This window comes from Mytilus trossulus, chromosome 2, assembly GCF_036588685.1.
Source record: "Mytilus trossulus isolate FHL-02 chromosome 2, PNRI_Mtr1.1.1.hap1, whole genome shotgun sequence".
Classification (NCBI taxonomy): Eukaryota; Metazoa; Mollusca; class Bivalvia; order Mytilida; family Mytilidae; genus Mytilus; species Mytilus trossulus.
In genome coordinates this window covers 84,273,634-84,296,854 of record NC_086374.1, presented here as the reverse complement: position 1 = coordinate 84,296,854, position 23,221 = coordinate 84,273,634, and the positions used below count along the sequence as shown (strand labels likewise).

The window sequence follows — 23,221 nt, the reverse complement described above, 5'->3', positions numbered from 1 at the left end:
ATTATCCATTGAGATGACAGTCGACCGTAATATAATTCAATATAAACATAAATATAAATAGCTAGCGAGCGCTTGCAATTGTACCGTTCCAGGTCTGTTAGTTTTCATGTGATAGGCTTAATAAGTATGTTAATCACCGTTTAACATATTAGAATGATTCTTTTTGTGGGCAATTCATTAAATGATTTATCGTTGCCCTATTGTTTCACTTTCAAGTGGTGACACTATTCTCTTTTAATGAATGAAACACCAGCACAACCATCTAACATTAAGTTCAAATTAAAAAGTTCGTGTAAGCGTATTTGAATGAGATGAATTACTGACTTGCCAGGTAATATCAAACTAGAGATATGTGTAGGTTATTTTGAAAATGAACCAAAGTTACTGCTTATAGCGCAATATTATTTCTTTATTCCGCTTATAATTTTTTTGTGAAACAAAATATCCAATTTTGAGGATTTCGTAGCTTATTTCCCTTTGATTAACGATGCCATGGTTAAAAAAAAATTTATGGGTCCGAATGTTTTTGACTTTAATAATTAGGTCATCTTTTCATAGATAGGTTACTTGATCTGTCTTTTTACTAAACACTATAGATATCTATATTTGATCTATATTAATATTAAGCAAGGTATTCATCTCATCTGACAGGGGCCCCGGTTCAATGATCGCTCAGATCAGTTTCTGATTTACTTATTATCCTCGTCCTACACACTTGTTCGTAGACTACAGGAAGAATATTTGTGAACTGCGACACCATATGGCTTCAATGACCAAATTTATGATATGTGCATTCTATCGAGCCCTTCCCGGAGGGAAATCTAGTGGTAATATGTTACCTCCCCTGTAAACACTGTAAACCAGAACTTCGCAATTTTTGTCCCATTTTAGCAAGGATGCTATTAAGTGTGTATTCATATTTGTTTGAACTTTTTTGGGTCCTATTTAGAGCTAACAATGTCGATACTAGATTGTACTATTTCACAATAATTAATGTTGGTTTGCTAGTGTCATTTTAATGATATTAATTTGACGAAACGCGGGTTTAGCGTAAATATGAAATTTCAATCCTTGTACCTATGATGAGTTTATTTGAAACTCAAATTTCAAAATTGCACTTGTGGTTCATGAAGACATCAAACTGCAATCTTTAATGCATTGGCCCAATGGATGGATGGACTTCAAATCTAATCACAAATACCTACAATGTTCAACCAATTCTTGGCGGTGGTACCATAATTCATGCAAAACCTCAGATTATCTTCAGTGGTTGAATAAAATGTTTAACATACCGTCGGATGATTGTATGAACAATGCGAGCAGTTTCAAGTATACAAGTGTACTAAGTCATATGTTGTTAACTAGAAAAAGGGAACTTTTATCATGTTTTGGAAAATATCGATAAACTATTTGAGTCACATGGTACAAAAATGTAATTGTTTGGGATTCTATAACCTTTGACATATATTGTAAACTGAAAAATTAATATACTTAAGAGCTTTCTTAGGTGTTAACATAATTATCCGGTTCACTGGCCGATATTTTAAAGAATGTACAACCTGCTTTATCTTAAATTTATTTTGATGCTGGTTTTCAAAAAATAGCAAAAATTATGTACAAAGTTCTTGAACAGTGCTTTAATAGAAAACAAACAGAGTGTTCAAATGATACAGTTCTTGGAACAAAGAAAGAGGGGAAACAAATGGAACTGTTGTATCATTTCAGCAATTAAATCACAAAATATTAAAGCTTATGTTAGAAATTATTAAATATGTCAAAGAAAAGAAAAAAACAACTGTGCCTGCATCTGAAAATACCATCAGTATTACAAATGTATGAAGGAGACTGTTCTGTTATGAATACGTTTGACAAATTATTGTTGAAAAAAAGACATTTCCTATTGTGTAATAATTTTATTCATAGAATTGTTTCTCCTACATATATATAGTTCCTAACTGATTCCTTCAATTATACCTGTACTGACGACACCCATCGTTGTTATGGTTACTATATGAGGCAGTGAAATGACATGATTTAACAGGATAGCGAAATAAACAAGGGAAGCAATATCATCGAACCGCATCCCGGATTATTTGGTTATCAAAGGTACCAGGACTATTATAATTTAGTACGACAGATGGCGTTTCGTCTACATAAGACTCATCAGTGACGCTCATATCAAAATATTTATAAAGCCAAACAAGTACAAAGTTGAAGAGCATTGAGGATCCAAAATTCAAAACAGTTGTGCCAAATACGGCTTAGGTGATCTATGATAATGCTTGGGATAAGAAAATCCTTAGTTTTTCGAAAACTTCAAAGTTTTGTTAACAGGAGATTTATAAAAATGACTACATTATTGATATTCATGTCAACACAGAAATGTTGACTATTGAACCATAAGATTCTTTATTTCGTTTATTTTCTATCTATGATTTCAAGTTCTGATGTTTAATGGTTATCAGAATTTTTCGTGTTTTCATCACGTGTCGCGATTAAAAAAGTTTATTACTGTGCTTCCTCGTTCCCTCAAACATAAATTGTGCAACTTATTATGCACAAAGTTTCAATTCTACTTAACAAACAAGTAAAGATAGGTACATCAGGAAAATATTTAAAAAGCAAGAAACATAATTGATAGAAAAAGGACTTTGGCTTTATCTTCAGTTAATGATAACTAAGACTTAGAGTTAAATCTTGCGAAAAAGTAAAATAACAAAATTACAGAACTCCGACTAAAATTCAAAACGGAAAGTCCGTTATCAAATGGCAAAAACAAAATCCCAATCATATCAAACGAATTAATAACATATGTCATATTCCTGTTTTGGTACAGGTCTTTCATGCAGAAAATAGTGGATTAAACCTGGTTTTATAGATAGCTAAACATCTCACCTGTTCCTCTTGATTGTACGAGTATTTATAACTATGTAGACTGGAGATGTGGCCTTGGTCCGTACAAGGATTTTTATATTTCTATACTATACAAATCCTATGTTCACACAAGTCTTTGATTTGGTGTTACTACTAATGCCTGTAGTTTATCAAAAGTTTATAATAATGATAAAAAAAAGTTTATTTAGATACCATTTTATAACTACAAAAAAATATTCTAATTGGCTGAAAAACTTCCGTGTCAAGTCTAAAGCTTATGAATACAAACTGCCGTAGGGCATATAAATATTGAATGATATATGTTTGTTATTATCATGATACAAATTGATTCTTCAAATATATTCATGGCTACACTTTTTTCAGATTTTTTTAAACGAAAATTATAGTCTGTTGTGAATTATATAAAAAAACAAATTTAAAAAGGGTGTCACCTCATGACTTTAACTTTGTCAACTATGCTGTAGACATAAAACACGACACTAATCACTAGACTGAATGTACAGAATCATTTTGAAAAGAGTGGCAAAAGATACCGAAGAACATTCAAACTCATAAATCGAAAATAAAATTACAACGACATCGCTAAAAAGGGAAGGGAGAGACACGAATTGTTTTTCAAGTAAGTTTTGCTTTTGAAAAATAAAGAAAAGCAATTGTTTGTATTATCTTTGTTTTCTGGTATGATGTATTTCTGGTATAATGTATTATATATTACTATACCCTTTTCAAAAGTGAGTTTTAAGCAATGCAAACACTTTTAAAAATTTGCGACCTTGAATTTTTTGTGCAATACTTTCTTTATTTTGTGTAAACATACCGAAATTATTACACAATTCAATATTTTTATACTATTAACCGGTCTTTCACGGGTCTTTCACAATTCAATCACGACAATCAATTTGTAGTAACAAAAACAAACTTAAAATTGTATTTAAGAATTGAATGCTTCTTTTTGTAAATTTATTGGGTGGTAAAAGCGTTGACCGAAGTACATTTTGTATGAAGCGCGGAAGCGCTTCATTCTAAAAATGTACGCACGGTCAACGCTTTTACAACCCTATAAAGTTTCAAAAAGAAGTATTCAATACTTATAATTACATTTTTTTAAGCTAAAATCATGAAAACACGATTTTTATCCAGTTTTATATAATTCACCTGTGCACTTTTTTGTGGGACCTCGTGTCATCATGCATGATAAATGTTATTGTCTGATGCAATTGTTTACGGAATAACATGTTAGCCAATCAGAATAACGTATTATAATGAAACTTACATCTAATGTAATTATTACTCAATACTTGAACTTATATACTGGGTCAAAGTACATAGTTGTGGAAAGTGTAGGCGTACGTAACGACATACTAATTGACAATTGAGTTGTTTTTGTATGTACAGTATAAGTGTTGTGTACAAGTTGTAATGTTGTACACATTGTAATTTGTACAGATTTTTCTGTATAAGTTATCAGTGTTTTATCAGAATGAATGATGCAAGTTCACAATCTTTTGTTTCGCATATTTCTGTCATATTTACACATCTACATGATACAGTATAATACTGATCATTGATACAAGAAACAGTATAAGACCTCAAAAATACTTTTTATGGCTATGAATACGGTGTAAGGAGAAATGATAAAATTAGAAATCCAAATATATTCATTTTCTACAGGAAAGCTCCAAGCGATTGTACAGAGAGGCTCCGAGTGATTATACAGTAAACTTTCAAGCGATTGTAGTCAATAAAAATATCCGACATGTAGAAAATGATCATATTTGGATTTCTACTGGGACAATATAATGGCTTTGAAACTTACAGACATGTAAGACTATATATCAGAAAGGGTACAAGTGAAAATTCAGGTAGCAAACATTGATTTTTCGATGTTTATTTGACATTTTTGATCGCTGTTGTGTGACAATTTTGATAGTTTTACATGGAGCTCCACCATTCTAAGTAAAACGTTTTGATGCATATATCTTTCTTATTATTTCATTGGTTCATATTTACATAAAAGATGTTTTAGCTACCAAAACTTGAAGCAGAAACAGTATATAGAAACATAACAGTTCATCAAAGTTTCCATCAAGCAACTTGTTATTTTGCAAATGTCGGAGCCCTGCTAGACAGTCTCCCGAATGACCAAATTATCAGAAAACCGTACAGTTCCGTTCCCACACTGTGTAATGACACATTATTGACGGGATGAACAAGTACCGATCCACGTTAAACGAATATCAATAAAAAAAAACCAGACTAAACTACATATATAATTAGAATCATATCCAAAACAGTGTAGCTGTAGCCATTGATTGACGACCTAAATTATCCCATTGACTGGGACAGATTATGTGAAAGTTTGTCTGTAACACCACTGCTCACTATGTACTTGTTAAAGACACTTAAACTGTGGGGTCACCAAAGGTTCTCAACACTTTAATAAAGTAATTCGAAAAACTAATCAGGAATAATACGATGTTTTGATTTATATCAATAATGTAAATCAAAACATACAGGTTATTCCTGATTATTTTTTTCGAATTACTTTATTATTAAAGGTGTTAAGAACCTTTGGTGACCCCACAATTTAAATTCTATAATAAGCAAGTAGTGAGCAGTGGTCGTTACAGAAAAACATTCACCTAATCTGTCCCAGTCAATTGGATAGTTTAGATCGTCAATCAATGGCCACAGCCACACTGTTTTACGAATATAGTTCCTTTTAATTAGAGTGTATTTTTCCTTAATTTTTTTCTTTCCTGTCCTCACTCATTTCTTAAATCTTTTTGGGTGGAAATGAAAGAAGAGAGGTCAAATAAATGTTTGGATGTTGTATTTTAACTGATTTTGATATGGAATGACAATCTCCGGCGCAGAGATCACATATCCGTTCCGTTCAATACTTTGTAACACTACACTCAATATTAAGTGCAGTATTGCAAAGCATGTATGGAACGGATATGAACTCTGCGCCGGAGATTGATGGAATGAGTGATTAGGCCAAGTGCAAAAAGGGGATATTTACAGTTTTCGGAACATCTCTTGACTTGTCAATAGGGGTATGGATGTGTATTGGCTAAATTTGTAAATGTGATTGCTTCAATCTTTCTGAATTTTGGATATATATTTGGACTAGGACTATACATTACACACACAAAAAAATTGACAAAAGTGCATGGTGCAATTTTTTTAATGATGCAAAAGGTTATAAAGAACTGATAGAGGAATTAATTGTGGTCTGTGGCCATATGAGGTACCCTTGAGTACGATTAACGATATTACGTTAAAAATAACGAGAACAGACCACATGCAAATAATAGTCATTTAGAATAAATGAAATTGGCAAAGGGTCCTTGTTATATCAATGTTTTAGTTAAGACGATACAGATTGTTGTAAAGTCCTGGTATCTGTTCTAACGACATTCATATTCTACAACAAAATACCAAACTGTTGCTTTATAAAAAAGAAGATGTGGTATATGATTGCCAATGAGACCAACATGGCTCAGAAATTAACAACTATAGGTCACCATACGGCCTTCAAAAATGAGCAAAGCCCTTACTGCACTTATTGTAAATACATTATATTGTAGATTGATTAACAAGCACATTCAAACTACAAATTTCTAAATTGTAAAGTATAAAATACTAGAACACCACAATTATGTGAACAATAAGAAAAGCCATTTATGAAATATAAGAATATAGCTTTCATCAAAAACTTTCATATAAGATTAATTACTGGGGTCATAGATCTTGTTTAAATACCCTCTTCTCAAGACTTAACCGTCTAGGGTATCCATTACTTAATTACTATTTTTCTATTTAGAAAAGTTTTGAATACATTAAAGTAATATCTATATATGTTTTAAAGGCTTGATAATGTGATGAAAATAAAATATATGCTTTCCTAATAAATTCTGTAAATAAAGTGTGCACATTACATGCAACATTCTTACTGATCATTTTTTTTTATTTTAGATGCCCGCCATTTTTGTAGAGCCTGCGACCTTTGTCAAAAGCGAGACATAGCGTTCCTACATTCGTCGCCGTCGGCATCCACAAATATTCATTCTGTGGTTAATTTTTTTGAAACTCTGATAACTTTCTTAAACTATCCTGGATTTCTACTAAACTTGGACAGAAGCTTGTTTGTGATCAAAAGATAGTATCAAGAAGTGAATTGTAAAAAAAAAAATATACACTTCAACCTTACATTTAACGCTATTTTCCTTCTCCGCAAACTTGAAATAAGGATACTTGAATGGTTGAAATTTTCTTCTTACATCATATTCATAACCATAACAAGACTTTTTGAGGTCTTATACTGTTTCTTGTATCAATGATCAGTATTATACTGTATCATGTAGATGTGGAAATATGACAGCAATATGCGAAACAAAAAATTGTGAAATTGCATCCTTCATTTGTGTTAAGCAGTTCATAAAACACTGATAACTTGTACAAAAAATCTGTAAAAATTATAGTACAAATTATAATTTGTACAACATTACAACATGTACACAACATATATATTCCCTCCTTCTCATGTACACCCGACATGTACAATTTTCAACAATAAATAGGCAACGATTGGATGTTGAGCTTACCTGCAAAAGCTACGTATCAAGGGACGGTATTGCATGTCAAGATGAAAGATAGACTCAAATGGTATACATGAATGTAAAATAGATAAATTGGTTATGATATTATGAGAAGATGCACAAACCTGGTATGTCATCCTCGTGCCTGATAACAAAGGAGTTGCTACATATTGTAAGATGACCCTACTGCAAGAGGCACCAAAGGACAATGCTAAATCACATGCCAAAATTTGCATAGTACCAAATAGAAAAACAGTTAAATTTAGAATATGGGAATAATTCTGATTGTTAATAATAAAACAAATACAAGAAGGTATTATTATTATAGGTGAGTCTAGGTAAAAACCATGCCATCCTCGTGCCTCATGCAGATACGATAGTTCTATATTTTGCCTTCATCAATCAGATTACAAGCAGATACCAATATATCAACATTTTCTACATTAAGTAGTCAAGATTAGTTTTTGGCTATGAATCAAGTGCTTAAATTTAGGACACAGTGAGTTGATCATGGAGTATATGCAGTTTCTACCAGTTAAAAAGGATGAACATGAAAATAAAAAAGAGTTTTTTATCATCAATTTCATTCGAGGTGCATCTGAGACATATTCTGTTTTGTCGGTAAAAAATACCATGATATCTACCTTATTCAATTCTAAGTCTATGTGAGGAAATACGTAATCGAGTATAATTTCTCCTCCGTCATTTTGTCTTTTTGTGTTTCTTTGATACACATGACGTGGCTGTATACTTATACATCCCGTTGTTGAGCTATTGTGAAAGATTTTTGTATTCTTGTCTGTCATTTGTGCTTATGTGCTTGGTCTATATGCCTTTTTATGTTGTTTTTTTTATATATATATGACGTTGCTCTGTACTTTTACATCCCGTCATTGTACTATTGTATTTCGATGGTAAATTTGTGTTAGTATTATTGTCTTTAAGTTTTGCTAATGTGCTTGGTCTATATGCTTTTCTATGTTTTTTATACATATATGACGTGGCTCTGTACTTTTACATCCCGTCATTGTACTATTGTACTTCGATGGTAAATTTGTGTATTATTGTCTTTAAGTTTTGCTAATATGCTTGGTCTATATGCCATTATATGCTTCTTTGTTTTGTTTTGGATATCTTTTTTAAAGTGATAAAGATTATAACACAATGTTGACTGCTATACTCCTATTTTTGACATTTTTACCTGCGACTGTCATACAAGTGAGAGTTTCAGCTAGCTTTAAAACCAGATTTAACCCACCATTTTCTACATAAAAAAATTTCCTGTACCGCAGTTGTTATCCTGTGATGTGTTTAAGCTTTTCATTTTGCCATTTTGATAGGGACTTGTCTTTTTTTCAGTTTTTCAGTTTTTTTTGTGATTTTATTTTTTTTCTCTCCGGTACTAAATGAACTATACGGAAATGAAATCCCTTACCAAAAACTGTGGATACATTAATACATGTATTCGTAGGATACCAAATTTATTGGATTTCCTGGGAAACACGAATTAAAACGAATTAAAACACGAATTAAAATGGTTAACCAATCACAAATTTTTAAGTATGCATGGAAAACCACGAAATCAAATATCCATGAAAATGAATTCCCACGGAAATAAATGAATCCACAGTAAAAATATAAGAATTCTATCGTGGTAGGAGGACCAATATTATCTTTAGGAACAATATTTGATCAATGAAATCATGCGTATGTCATCTATACCAGTTCAAATACAAAGATCATACGTACAAAGCATTTTGAGAGCATTTCAACCTACACTATTAAATAACCCTTATTCATCATAGGAATACAAACATAGTAGTATAATTACTAAGTGTGTATGGGATTGAGGCACTATTTCAGACAGTTTAAACATTCAAATAAAGCTACGGTCCACTCATGTCATATATAATTATACATTACATACTTTAAAATATAATGTATACCCTTCCGTTTGTACAGAGAGTAGAACAAGTCATTTTCTATAGATTGTGTTGTGTCCATTATGGGAAATTTAACCGAGATTTACATATCTTTTAATAATTTGGGTAAACTTACTACATTTTTGTAACCAAATTAGAAAAAAAATCTCTTTATAATTAGCCAGCTTGATATAATTGCTCGCAAATTGACATATTTTGTCAAATTAAGCGCTGTCATTGTGACATAGATTTCACCCTAAAGTTCTCATAAACTATAAGTTTTGATATAGCTGTAGTTATGAAAATATCCCTGTGCCGTAAAAAAACCCAAGACTCATCTTATATGTGTGTTATGTTTTCATTGTGACTATGTGTGTAATGTTTGTGACTATGTGTGTAATATTTGTGACTGTATGTACTATTTGTGACTATGTGTGCAATATTTGTGACTATGTGCAATATTTGTGACTATGTGTGTACATATTTATGACTATGTGGGTAATAAAATTTAGTTTGAACCATTATTATGCTTGACAGTTGCAATAGATTCGAATATTGTTTGACGAAGTTATATTCATCTAACAATTTTAAATTGTTAGATGAATATAACTTCTATGGTTAAACGATGACATAAAATGACAAAACTGAATTATATGTATTAAAACAAATGCGCAAACCGCACACTTATACCCAAATAAGGTGAACATTACATAATAAAACAGTACATAATGCATCACAAATATTAAGAGACATTGATTTATATATGTACCAATCATCTATACTATTAAACGAGAAGACCTCATTTTGGGTGTCGCTTCTCTTCTTTCCACAATAAATTAATCATCATGCCTCTGTGTCCTATGGGTACAGTGCATAATCCCATTTGTCATCCATTTACATGATTATTCAGATTGAGTTATTTTGGGTGAAAAACGATAAAAAAGACGTCCGGGTATGTTTCCGTCATTGGGCGGAATTTTAAGTCAGATTAGACTTCCGGTTGGCGTTTTTCTGTATACTTTGAACATACATTAATACTACGAATACAGTGTATTTTCTGTCTTATATCCGCCATTGGACGAAATTTAAGTCAGATTAGACCTTCGGTTTGCGTTTTTCTTTTTACTTTGAAACAAATACATATACTACGAATAAATATAAAAAAGAAGTGTATTTTCTGTCTGATATCATATTCAAGTTTACTATCCACGGCAGTCACAGGGTTTATTTAATAGAGAGGGTCTGAATAATATATCAATGACCGCTGTGGATCAATTATTAAACTGAGAATTTACTGTAAAAAGAAAATACACTTTCAGGACGTCTGGAACGGATGTTTTAAAGATTGAAATTTCAGGATTGACCATTTCGGGATCCGGGATGTCGAGATATTTAATTTGTATATTAAATTCAGAACCTCGGGATTTCATGTTTTAAGCCCGGGATAATTGGATCAGGGCCCCTCTGCAGTGGCGGATCCAGAAATGTTCATACGCAGGGGCCCGCTCCGGTCATGCTTCAGTGATTCCCTATATAAGCAAACAATTAATTTTCAGAAAAGGGGGGGCGGGCCCCCTAAATCCGCCTCTGCCCCGACCCCCCTTTAATGAATGTTCATAATATACAGATAAGCGCTAAAATTATTCATGTGTCATTAAAATTAAAAGAGAACAAACAAACAAAAAAGGATTTTTTTTTTGTGGAAAAAGGAGGAGCCGGGCTAGAAAAACAATTATCCTGTCCCAAATTACCTTTGACTTTTGACCTTTTCTGAAATTCTCAAGTCACTAAATGTTTTACAAAAAAAAGAAGATGTGATATGAATACCAATGAGACAGCTCTCCACAAGAGACCAAAATGACACCGAAATTAACATTCAAATGTCACCTTACGGCCTTCAACAATAAGCAAAAGCCGATACTGCATAGGCTGATATAAAAGGCCCCGAAATGACAATGTAAAACAATTCAAATGAGAAAACTAACAGCCTTATGTATGTACAAAACATGAACGAAAAACTAATATCACTGAACCACTAAATTACAGGCTCCTGACTGGAATGTTCATAATACATGGACACTAAATGTATGTTCATAATGAAATTAATAGAAAACAAAAAATTAGAATTTTGTAAATAAAGGAGGAAGGTTAAAAAAACATTTTCCTGTCCCCAAGTACCTATGACTTTTGATATTTTTCCTGAAATTCTCAAGTCATTAAATCTTTTACAAAATTCTTCCTACAACACTTTACATCCTTTCAAATACGCTCAGAATGCCCGCGATTTCGCGGGTGTATTCTAGTACTGTTGATGGATCCACTCTCCTCAGTGATGAGGTAAATAAGGTTAAAGGAGCTGACGGACAAGAAAGACATAACAAAATCAATCTATCAAATTAGAATGGATATTGAGAATTTTAAGTCGCAAATTTTCATTGTGTATGCATTTGAATAAAAAATAAGAAAAAGAAAATGATCTTCATCTTTTTTTTTTATTAAAAGAACAATATAAAAAAGAAGATGTGGTATGATTGCCAATGAGACAACTATCCACAAAAGACCAAATGACACAAACATTAACAACTATAGGTCATCGTACGGCCTTCAACAATTAGCAAAGCCCATACCGCATAGTCAGCTATAAAAGGCCCCTATAAGACAATGTAAAACAATTTAAACGAGAAAACTAACGGCCTTATTTATGTAAAAAAAAATGAACCGAAAACAAATATGTGACACATAAACAAACGACAACCACTGAATTACAAGCTCCTGACTTGGGACAGGCACATTCATAAATAAAATGGCGGGGTTAAACAAGGTTGTATTTTTGTCTTTTGTGTGGAATTGGGAGTGTTTTTTTTTATCTTCGAGTTTGGATATCCCTTTGGTATCTATCACCGTCTTTTTCTGATAAATGAACTTGCTTTTTTCACACTGATCGTTACACTTTGACACTGCCATCCAGTGGCGGATCTAGAAATTTTCATAAGTGGGGGCCCACTGACAAGGCCCGCTCCAGTCACGCTTCAGTGATTCCCTATATAAGCAACCATTTTTTTTCCCAAAAAAGGGGGGCCGGCCCCCTGCCCTCTCCCCCCCTAAATCCGCCTCTGCCATCAGCAATCGTAGGCGAGACAAATCTGTATAATCATTATAGCAGAACAGACCAAGAATAGCACACTAAATATATATGCAATGCTTTTTACTAAATTGGAATGGTCGTTTACTTTTTATTGTATATATGTGTATTAAAATATCATCCTGGTTTAGTTACATGTACAAAATAATCAAAAATTTATTGAATTATAAATCGATACTTGAAATCATTAATATTGGAATATAAGTAATGTTTTAGCCATGAATATGTCACTAACATTTACATTAACCTGTGTTTGCAATGACCAAATATTTGTAAAAGTAATACAATGAATATTTGACTCTTGAGTTTGGTTAGGAACTTTAAATATTAGCTTTTTACTTTAAATAACGATAGATTGTTAGCATTAAATTTACACTTTAACCTAGACATATGTAGACATGTTCTAAATCGCGGAAAGAAAGAATATCTAATTTTTATTTAAACAAGTTTAGCAAATGCTAGTGTTTCCTAAACATTGTTATTGATAACATTTTAGACTTGTTTTTAACTTGCCGCTATATATTTCCCAGTTGACACACTCAATCCTGCAATACCTTAATTATTTATCTTTAATATGATCTTTGACCTTGATAATCATATGAATGAACTAAAAAAAACATGTGCATGCAATTTTTGTTTTAATTTCAAGACATATTTCGTAACGTTCTCACTTTTCACCAAACTATTTGTGTCGTTGTTAAATTCTGCCATATCACCAATACACAGTCCCATTTTTTGATTTTACGTGGATAAAACATCAAGTCAATAACCCACACAATATTTAGTTGTGAGGTCGTCAATTAAAAATAATTTAAATAAACCCATTCATAAAATTCTTCGATAATTTTAGAACATGCAATTATGGGAGTGGCCAGCTGATGTTTCTCTTTGGCGTTACAGATAGACAAAAGAAGAATAAACCGGTTAAAGCCTACCTGCTTATAAGCGGAGGAAATTAGAACTACCTGAATTTCTGGACACAGGATCGGGCCGGACGGAAGGTAAGGCTTGCATTCGTTCAGATGAATATGAATACATTGTTTTATTTTTGTCTTAAATTATGTATAATGTTTTTGCAATATGAATGATTCTTGTAGTACTGCATTTGAATAAACAATGTCATAAACAATGTATAACAACCCGATTATGACCATGTGATGTTGTTAATTGGTCGAATTTGATTATAATTGGAAATTTAATAGAATGGAATAGAAATCGTAAAAAAAAAATATTTTAGTAAAATTTTACTTCGATTTACACTATCTTTGCGCAATTTTTAATCTGCAAAGCCTCGTGTATAACCCTTGAATCGAACACACCATTCTATGTCATTTCGTATAGTATATGACCGACATATCATGGGGAAAAAATGATAAAAAAAAATCGGAAACACAAATATTCGATGCACACATGAAAAAATAAAATTTAACACAACGTAAACATAAGTAAATGTGGCATAATTGCAAATAAGATAAAATAAAATATCAACATTATACTGAAGCAATTACACTGTAGTATAGTGCATGTTAATAAGTCAGAAATCATGAAGCCTGTTATCTACACTTTTCCAGTTATACTGTAAGAGAAAATATTTTGTTTCTATAGTATTTTTGTCAATTGCTATTTTTTTTTATCTGTGTCGATCTGGTAAATTTCAACTTTCCCGGGCCATCTCTTATGATGTTGCAACTTTTTTTCTTTTGTTTTTTTTACATTTCAGTAAATCATTTGTTCAACAATTGAATGGAAACTTATTCAGAATAATTGTTTTCTCTCTCAAATTTGCAATATCACACGATTACTATAAAATTATGTTTTAATATAAATCTAGTTTGCATTATAATTATGCATAGGTTATTATATGCCCAGAAAACTTTTCATAGCTTGTTTCTTCAAAAAGAATGATTTATCGTTCTGAAAGGAACCATCTCCATGTAGGTATACTCGATAGTTGACTTGCGTGGTTGTCTTTTAGTCTATCGACTGTTGTGTATTTCGCTTTTAGTCCATCGATAGTTGTGACATCAATAGTTTTTTTTGTCTGTTAGTCCATCGATAGTTGTGACATCAATAGTTGTCTTTGTCTTTTAGTCTATCGATAGTTGTTTTTATCTTTTATTCTATAAATAGTTTTGTCTGTCTTTTAGTCTATCGATAGTTGTTTTTGTCTTTTATTCTATAGATAGTTTTGTCTGTCTTTTGGTTAATCGACAGTTGTTTTTGTCTTTTATTCTATAAATAGTTTTGTCTGTCTTTTGGTCTATCGATAGTTGTTTTTGTCTTTTATTCTATAAATAGTTTTGTCTGTCTTTTGGTTAATCGACAGTTGTTTTTGTCTTTTATTCTATAAATAGTTTTGTCTGTCTTTTGGTCTATCGATAGTTGTTTTTATCTTTTATTCTATAGATAGTTTTGTCTGTCTTTTGGTTAATCGATAGTTGTTTTTATCTTTTATTCTATAGATAGTTTTGTCTGTCTTTTGGTTAATCGATAGTTGTCTTTGTTTTTTATTCTATAGATAGATTTGTCGGTCTTTTAGTCTATCGATTGTTGTTTTTTGTCTTTTATTCCATAAATAGTTTTGTCTGTCTTTTAGTCTATCGATAGTTGTCTTTGTTTTTTAGTCTATCAATAGTTGTGTCTTTGTCTTTATTTGTCTATTGGTAGATGCGGGTTATTGTAGGCCATCAATAGTTTTCTTTGTTTTAGTCTATAGATAGTTTTGACTGTCTTTTAGTCTATCAATAGTTGTGTCTTTGTCTTTTAGTCTATCAATAGCTGTGTCTTTGTCTTTTAGTCTACCGATAGTTGTTTTGGTCATTTGGTCTATGATCGATAGTTGTCTTTTTATTGGTTTATCGGAAGCTATCTTTGTCTTTTGGTCTATTAAAAGTTTTGCCTTTTGCGATTATACTAGATCTCCCTTTTCAGGGTATGCAGATACGCTTAAAGGTCCGGGTGGGAATTATAAGTTTCTACATATGTTTTATCTCATTAACACGACATCTCAAGTTGCATAGTGTTTTTTTTCTTTTCAACATTCATCAAACTGGTTAATGACAAATTAAATACCGACTATCACATGGACTATAACCACTATTCTGCCGAGTCATCAGTTATTTAAATTCTTTAACGTTTCAAGGAAATCAGATTTGCCAGAATCGGTAGTTTTCTTCGAAATTCAGAAAGCGTGACGTTTCTGTTCTAGTTCTCTTCTTATTATGTAATATATATGTTTATTGTGCATGTTCATTTTAAACTATCTTGCGCTTTCGAAATAGTTTCACGCGAGCATTGCTCCAACACCTCAGGTGTTTCAAACTTTTTGTCATACACAAGATGGTATCATTAAACGTTATAGAAGAGAAATAATAAAGCAATTTTTTATATCATATTCAGTGGCGGAACCAGAAAGTTTAATAATGGGGGCCCACTGACTGCATAAGAGGAGACTGCTCCAGTCAATCTTAAGCGATTTATTATATAATCGACTATTTTTTTTTTACACAAAGGAGAGGGAGCGGACACCCTGTCCCCTAAATCCGCCCCTGAAATTGTAACAGGACAATGTTATATATTAATTTTCTTGATTTTTCTCTCACTTTAATGAGTTCATTTTGTATATTTTTCAGAAGACATTTTCATCATGGGTTTTAAATACATTGCTTTTGCTTTGCTGGTTGTCCCTGTGTTGACACAAGGTAAGGCTGACAATAATCCACGATTCGGGCTATTTATTTATGATACTAAAGTGTGAAAAATACATCTTTAGAATCTAAAATTCCTTGTTAGCGCAAAGGATAACATTTTCATTAAACATACAGTTGAAATATCGTAGTATTGAACTTTCAACTTATGAAAAGGCGTAGTTATTTTGATGGGTGTTGAGAAAATTGGAAATTAGTATTGTCAACTTTGAAAAAGATTTAGGACTCGGGTCAGTATACAATTATCTTGTTTAACTAAACTGCTGACATTTGAATAAGAGGTCACGTGAGGTGTGAATTGAGAACTAAAACTACCAACTTCGCTAAATTGTTGGTTTAGAGTCCCGATTAATTATATATATATATATATACAAACTTTTATGTCGACTAAGCACTCTACACTTTGTTTGTCAATACATAGATCCTACAATTTATATGATTAAAATATTAATTCGGAATTCAGATTCGAAACTTTTGTAACGAAGACTTTTTCTCATGCTCCACACGTAGAAACTTTTTTTGGAAATAGGACTTTTTCTCATGACCACAAATAGAAACATTTTTGGAACGAGGACTTTTCTCATGACCACGAATGATTTTTCCCCTTCTTTTTCAGTGCCCCCTGGTGCGCCGGTAATCACTGGACCACAGATCATTATATTTGGCCAACAAGTTACCCTGACCTGCACCGTAACTGACGGTCAACCCACACCAACGGTCAAATGGTTAAGAGACAACGTTGTTATTGATGATACGTATACTATAAGTGGAAATACAGTGGTTAACACGTATTCTTTCCAAGCTTCTAGTCAGGAACATTTGGAAGTGTTCGAATGTCAGTCTGAAAATGGTGTTTTACAGAATCCTCTATCCAGAACTATATTCGTCGAGGTTTATAGTAAGTATAGATATTCAATTTGGTTTATAGTACTAGTAATAAAATTGAGAATGGAAATGGGGAATGTGTCAAAGAGACAACAACCCGAGTAAGTATAGATATATTGAGTATCAACGGATCGGAAAATGAACGGAGTCATTTGTACAACACTTAACATCTCCCTAACGTATTTTACTTAAATCAATTTCAGGAATAAGTCAATTGCCAGAAGGAGAAAAAAATAAAATAGAAGTAAAATATTTTTTTTTATGAAACTAGTGCGCGAATTCTAAAAGCGTGAATGTTAAAAATATTGGTCTTTAGTTTGTTTTTAAACGAGATGCAACTTGATAAACAAATTGTAACTACGTAAGCTTGGTATGATGGCTGCAATGCAAAGAACAGTTAGATTTTAAAAACATAAGCTCTTAGCTTTTGATTGTGAACTGCAGTTATATAAAATTTTACAAAAAACCCCAAAGATTTCCGTTCTATACATATTAATTCACAATGTTCTCTTGAGTAAAACATTATAATGTTTCAATTCAAACAAGTGTTTTGGAACACTATACACAAAAGGGTCAATGTACAATAGTTTATCGTTTTGTCTGCAGGGTCACCAAATCAACCAACACTAACAGGACCCACTCAAGTGGCCCCAGGAACAACAACAACATGGACTTGTAGATCAGAAGGAGGATACCCAATACAGACAATGACAATGAGAATTGGAAATTCACAGTTCAGCAGCAATCAATTCACAACAAACACCCAATTTATACAGAGCTCAGAATCCTACACGGTTGTTGGAACTCTTACCTTCCCACCAACACTAGCCAATAATGGACAGACACTTTTCTGTGACGTTAGGCATACAGACACGTTAACGGCTCCACAAACAGTCAGCTTGCCATTACGCGTCATTTGTAAGTTTACTGAGTGTAGAACATTAAATACTGGAGTCAGTTTGCCAATCTAAATATGCTTGTTTTTTTATTTGATACTAAGTCTCGAGAGAAGCATAAATCAATCTTATTAGAAACGAACATGATAAAATCAAAACAGTAAAAACAAGAATGTGTCCATAGTACACGGATGCCCCACTCGCACTATCATTTTCTATGTTCATTGGACCGTGAAATTGGGGTCAAAACTTTAATTTGGAATTATAATTAGAAAGATCATATCATAAGGAACATGTGAACTAAGTTTCAAGTTGATGTAACTTTAACTTCATCAAAAACTACCTTGACAAAAAACTTTAACCTGAACTTCGCACTATCATTTTCTATGTTCAGTGGACCATAATATTGGGGTCAAAACTATAATTTGGCATTTCAATAAGAAAGATCATATTATTGGGGACATGTGTACTAAGTTTCAAGTTAATTGGACTTCAACTTCTTCAAAAACTACCTTGACTAAAAACTTTAACCTGAACGGACGAACGAACCAACGGACGCACAGACGGACGAACGGAGCCCCAGACCAGAAAACATAATGCCCATCTACTATCGTAGGAGGGGCATAAAAATGTATTTATTTAGTATTTTTAGCATTGTAATTGTTAAAGACTGTAAAATGTCAGTTAACATGAACTTGTATTTTACTTTTACATGTATAGAAGATGTTAATTTTAACTTAATGAGCGTATAAAGAGCTAGTACCATTTCAGAATACACTTAAATACTACACAAGAAAACAATTTTAGAATACACTTATATTTATAACTATATATTTTGAAGCCCCCCTTTCTGTGACGGCCCCGAATACATTCTACAATCCTGCCGAGACAGAAACAGTCAGTCTAATCTGTATTGTTACTGCTGGAAACCCTACTCAGATCAGATGGTACAAAAACAGCCAGCTTTTAACAGTAAATGGTAGATTTTCAGGTGGAGCCGTCTCCGGGCCGGCATTGACCATATCCGGTGTCGTTATGAGTGATGCTGGTACCTATATATGTGAAGCTACAGATGGTAGCGCTACCGTTAGAACCAATAACATCCAGTTGTCTCCAATAGGTATGTAACAGTTGTCTTTAATAGATGTATAACAAAATCCAGCAAAAAAAACTCGAGGCAAAGATGAATTTCAATAACAAAATTATGGTACAAAAATCATCCAAAAAAATCGATTCGGTTTGGCCCTAGATGAATATTAAAATGTTTATATCATTGAAAAAGCTCCAAATTGTCTCCCTTTGCTGCAAAAATGTCATTTTTTTACGTTTAAATTGAAATATCTTTTTTAACTCCTCGGTGACCTATATTTTTTATTATTGTTTTCAAATAAGCTGTACATAAACTAAACAATAATATTGTAAAATTTAAGCGATTTCTGTAATTAGGTTGTTTTTTTATTTCGATATTATCTTTATTTCTCCTATTAGTTCAACAGAAAAAAAGGACATTAACAAAAATGTATGCTTCTTTCAGAGGCAGATTGTGAGCTTAAATGAACGGTGACCCCATTTTTTCATTTAAATTTTCTATTAAGTATAGGATAAAGTTTGTTTATGAAAAAAAGATATAGCGAAAACCTATATTAGAAAAAAAAATTATACCCAGGAGCCCCCTGAAATTGAAACGTTCACATTGTACGATTCTTAACAGGACCCTGAACGCAGAGGTGACACGTGAACTCTTGTTCGCCTCCCTTAGATTAGTTGTTTATAATATTAGATTGAAATGTGTCTTTAAAATACAAGATAAGTGCTTTCATTTAACAATGTATATATTTAGCTTTGAAAATTATAAAGTATATTTTTAGAAATACACGCGTTTTAATTTATGTTTGCTCTTTTTACAAATATTGCTTTAAATATTAGTGATAAGCTTAGCAAATTTATGTGTTTATTCTGCTAATAATGGTTTGCTATTTCTGTGCATTTGTCGATAAATTTTAAGGTAATTTTCTCAATTTTTGATAACTTTGTTAACTTTTCTTGCATGTTTGTCTAATGATAATGTGTTATGTTTGTTTGAGTAGGTCGGTTTTAATATCTCAAAAAGAGTTTAATATATTTTATTGTTAAGCCTTTTACCGACTTTAAATTAATTTTATTCGATTTTTAATTAATTTGCACACAAAGAACCCTTCATATAAAAGTATTCGTATTATTTGGTGAAATTTGCAAGCTAAAAAAACTGGTTAGCTTCTCGTGAAAATGACTTTTATATTTTAATCTTTTTGTAGAACGATCTGTATCAGAATTCGATATAATTACGTCCATCCTCAATGGTTACAACAGACTTGTCAGACCCATCGATCCTGTTAACAACGTAACACACTCTCTCATTCCAAAAGAAACCATCGAATTTGTAAGTATATTTCACTTCACCCGTTTTTATGATATTTGAAAAAGAAAATTAAAAAAAACATAAGAAAGTGAAAGAATTTTGCATGCAAAGATTTTTGTGCTTCTGAGTTTTCACTTTTGTATACCTATTGCAGTTCATACGTTTTTGGTTTTGCTCATTCGATTTTTATTTTTCTAGCAAGACTAAAGTGTTCGAGCCTATTTGGTGTGAACATTTCCTAATGGAATGAAATGTTATCCACCAAACTTCCGTTTACCCTTTATAGACCTTCGGGTTTGTTGTAGTACTATTATTGATTTATGTTTTAGAAAAGTGACATCTAGTTCAAACACACTTCAAGTTTAGTCCATTACAAGCACACGACTTGCATTATATTTCTGTTAAAAATTACCTTAGTTTTGAAATTTTCAGATCTGAATTTAAAATTAAAATGGTGATAATTATGACAAGTTTTTAAAATATGATCATACACTATCTTTCGTATATTATTGCATGATTAATTTACTTTCAAAACCAGGATCCCAAAACATTGCGCTTTAAAGCCATGCAGTGCATTTCATGGAACGACCCAAGACTGTCATGGCCCCGAGGACAACCAAGAGTTAGCTTACCGTCATCTGTGATCTGGTTACCAGATATTGTTATGTTGGGACAGTAAGTATAAGTTATCAAGTACCAGACATTGTAACGTGGGACGGTCATTTTTGTTTATCTTGAATGTTCATGTAGAACAGTATTCCAATTAATTTGACGCATTGAAAGGATATTTTAAATATTTTTCTGTGACGCATAAAGACTTCATACTTATTTGGACTCGTAGAACATAACCTTCTAAGCGTTTGGGAGCACACGAGATAATCTTGGTGTTCGATGGGGTTCAGTTCCCGAATTTGTAGTTTTATAATTTGTGTTTTTTTTGTTTGTGTTTTGTTTGTAAATTTGTTATTTTACATGGCGTTGTCAGTTTGACTTATGAGATTGAAATATTCATTAAAATAACAGCTTTGATAAGATAAAACAAATATATAGCTTATAAGTTCAGGAAAATATTTTAACGATCGGTGTAGGTACAATATAAAGCTATCAATTTTTTAATATTTCGTATCCTCCACAATTATTTGTTTTTGCACACTTAAATGTATGTGTTTTATTTAGATAGATCTTTGGTTTAAATTCTGATATACATTCCTTTCTTTGCAGGGAAATGATGCACGATTTTGAAGCAAAAGCGATCGTCATGAAAAACGGAGACGTGACGTATTGCCCACAGGGAGGAATCAAGTCAACAAATTGTGAAGAAAAGTCCGGCTCAGTTTGGGAATGCAACTTCAAATTCCTGTCATGGTCTTACGATAAAGTCATGTTGGACATTCATTTCCCATCTGTCCTAACTAGACCATCCATCGATATGTCCATCTACTATGCACATGATGAGTATGAAATCGTAAGTCAGTGCCCAGTACGACGTGAGATGAGCTATCCCTGCCGAGTAGGTACCTACCCAGAACTAACCTACACATTTGTTATCAGACGTCGTAGAGACTTCTGTAGAAACCTCAACACAAGCCCAACATGTAATTAGACGTTTAAGTAATACTTTTAATTGCAGCGAATGGTCAGCCATCTTAACCAACAAGGATTTTAATCAACAAGACATGTGTTGATTGTTTTACTTATTATTGCAATATAGATAATTTTAGTACATGAGAGGCATTGATATACGTTAGAGAAATGCAGTTAGAAAGATAGAAATATTTTAAGGTTGCAAAAAATTGCAAATGTGATAAATTGATTTTATAGTGCTGCAATTAGTTGTTTAAGTTGTTAGAATATAGTATCTTCTTGTTACATTTGTATGCGCTTTTAACAGTTGCATTCTTATAGTTAAATCTGTTGTTAAGTGTTTAATTACATATACATATATATATATACATTGCTGAATATTAATACTCAATATAAAACTTAAATATAATGTTTTTGCGTGTATATGTGCCCGTAACTTTCCATCTTATTCCTAAAAACCACACCCGTGTTTTCAGCGATGAGTATAGTATGGCTCAGTTTTGCTCATTGTAGAAGGCCGTGCGCTGACCTGTAAAAGAGGGACGAAAGATACCAAAGGGACAGTCAAACTCATAAATCTTAAACAAACTGACAACGCCATGGCTAAAAACGAAAAAAAAACCAGACAAACAATAGTACACATGACACAACATAGAAAACTAAAGAATAAACAACACGAACCTAGGAAAAAACTAGGGGTGATCTCAGGTGCTCCGGAAGGGTAAACAGATCCTGCTTTAAATATGGCACCCGTCGTGTTGCTGATGTGCTAACAAATCCGGTAAATAGTCTAATTCGGTAGGTCACATTCATGAATGGGAAGGGGATTGTATTTACGACGTATTAATAAAAGAACATATCCGGTATCATTTGTGTAATTGTCAATTTCTATGTAATTAGGTATCTGGAGAGTTGTCTCATACAACATCATATCTTTATATATGTACAGCATACCAAGTTTAGCTTTATCAGTGCCTCGGTGTATATGAAAGAGGGTTATTTGGTTTGGTTTGGTTCACTTAGGAAACAATTCAGGGGGAGACTACACATCAAAGAAAATGGCTCTATTAAAGTGTTACTTCTTGTCCGTCCCGAACGTCACTTAAACTGGTTTCCAGTTTCTTACTAGTTAGCTTCAACCAAATGTTATAAAACTTAACACAATGCTTATGACTTAGTTATTACCAC

General features: G+C 32.3%; 1 protein-coding gene across 1 annotated transcript; it reads left to right on the top strand.

Moving 5' to 3' along the window:
- The first annotated feature begins 13,335 nt into the window (after positions 1 to 13,335).
- Positions 13,336 to 22,446, top strand: LOC134708194 (cell adhesion molecule 2-like). The gene is made up of 8 exons (XM_063568530.1): positions 13,336 to 13,564; positions 16,196 to 16,264; positions 16,887 to 17,168; positions 17,762 to 18,073; positions 18,893 to 19,171; positions 20,346 to 20,470; positions 20,988 to 21,124; positions 21,671 to 22,446. The coding sequence occupies exons 2-8, from the start codon at positions 16,210 to 16,212 to the stop codon at positions 22,050 to 22,052; spliced, it is 1,572 nt and encodes a 523-aa protein (XP_063424600.1). The 5' UTR covers positions 13,336 to 13,564; positions 16,196 to 16,209; the 3' UTR covers positions 22,053 to 22,446.
- The last annotated feature ends 775 nt before the right edge of the window (positions 22,447 to 23,221 follow it).

What these genes read in the sequence shown, in the direction of transcription:
- LOC134708194 (XM_063568530.1), top strand. Translation starts at nt 16,210, where the DNA reads ATGGGTTTTAAATACATTGCTTTTGCTTTGCTGGTTGTCCCTGTGTTG. An exon ending in CATCCAGTTGTCTCCAATAG is followed by an intron (nt 19,172 to 20,345) that starts GTATGTAACAGT and finishes ATCTTTTTGTAG; the next exon opens with AACGATCTGTATCAGAATTC. An exon ending in GATATTGTTATGTTGGGACA is followed by an intron (nt 21,125 to 21,670) that starts GTAAGTATAAGT and finishes CTTTCTTTGCAG; the next exon opens with GGAAATGATGCACGATTTTG.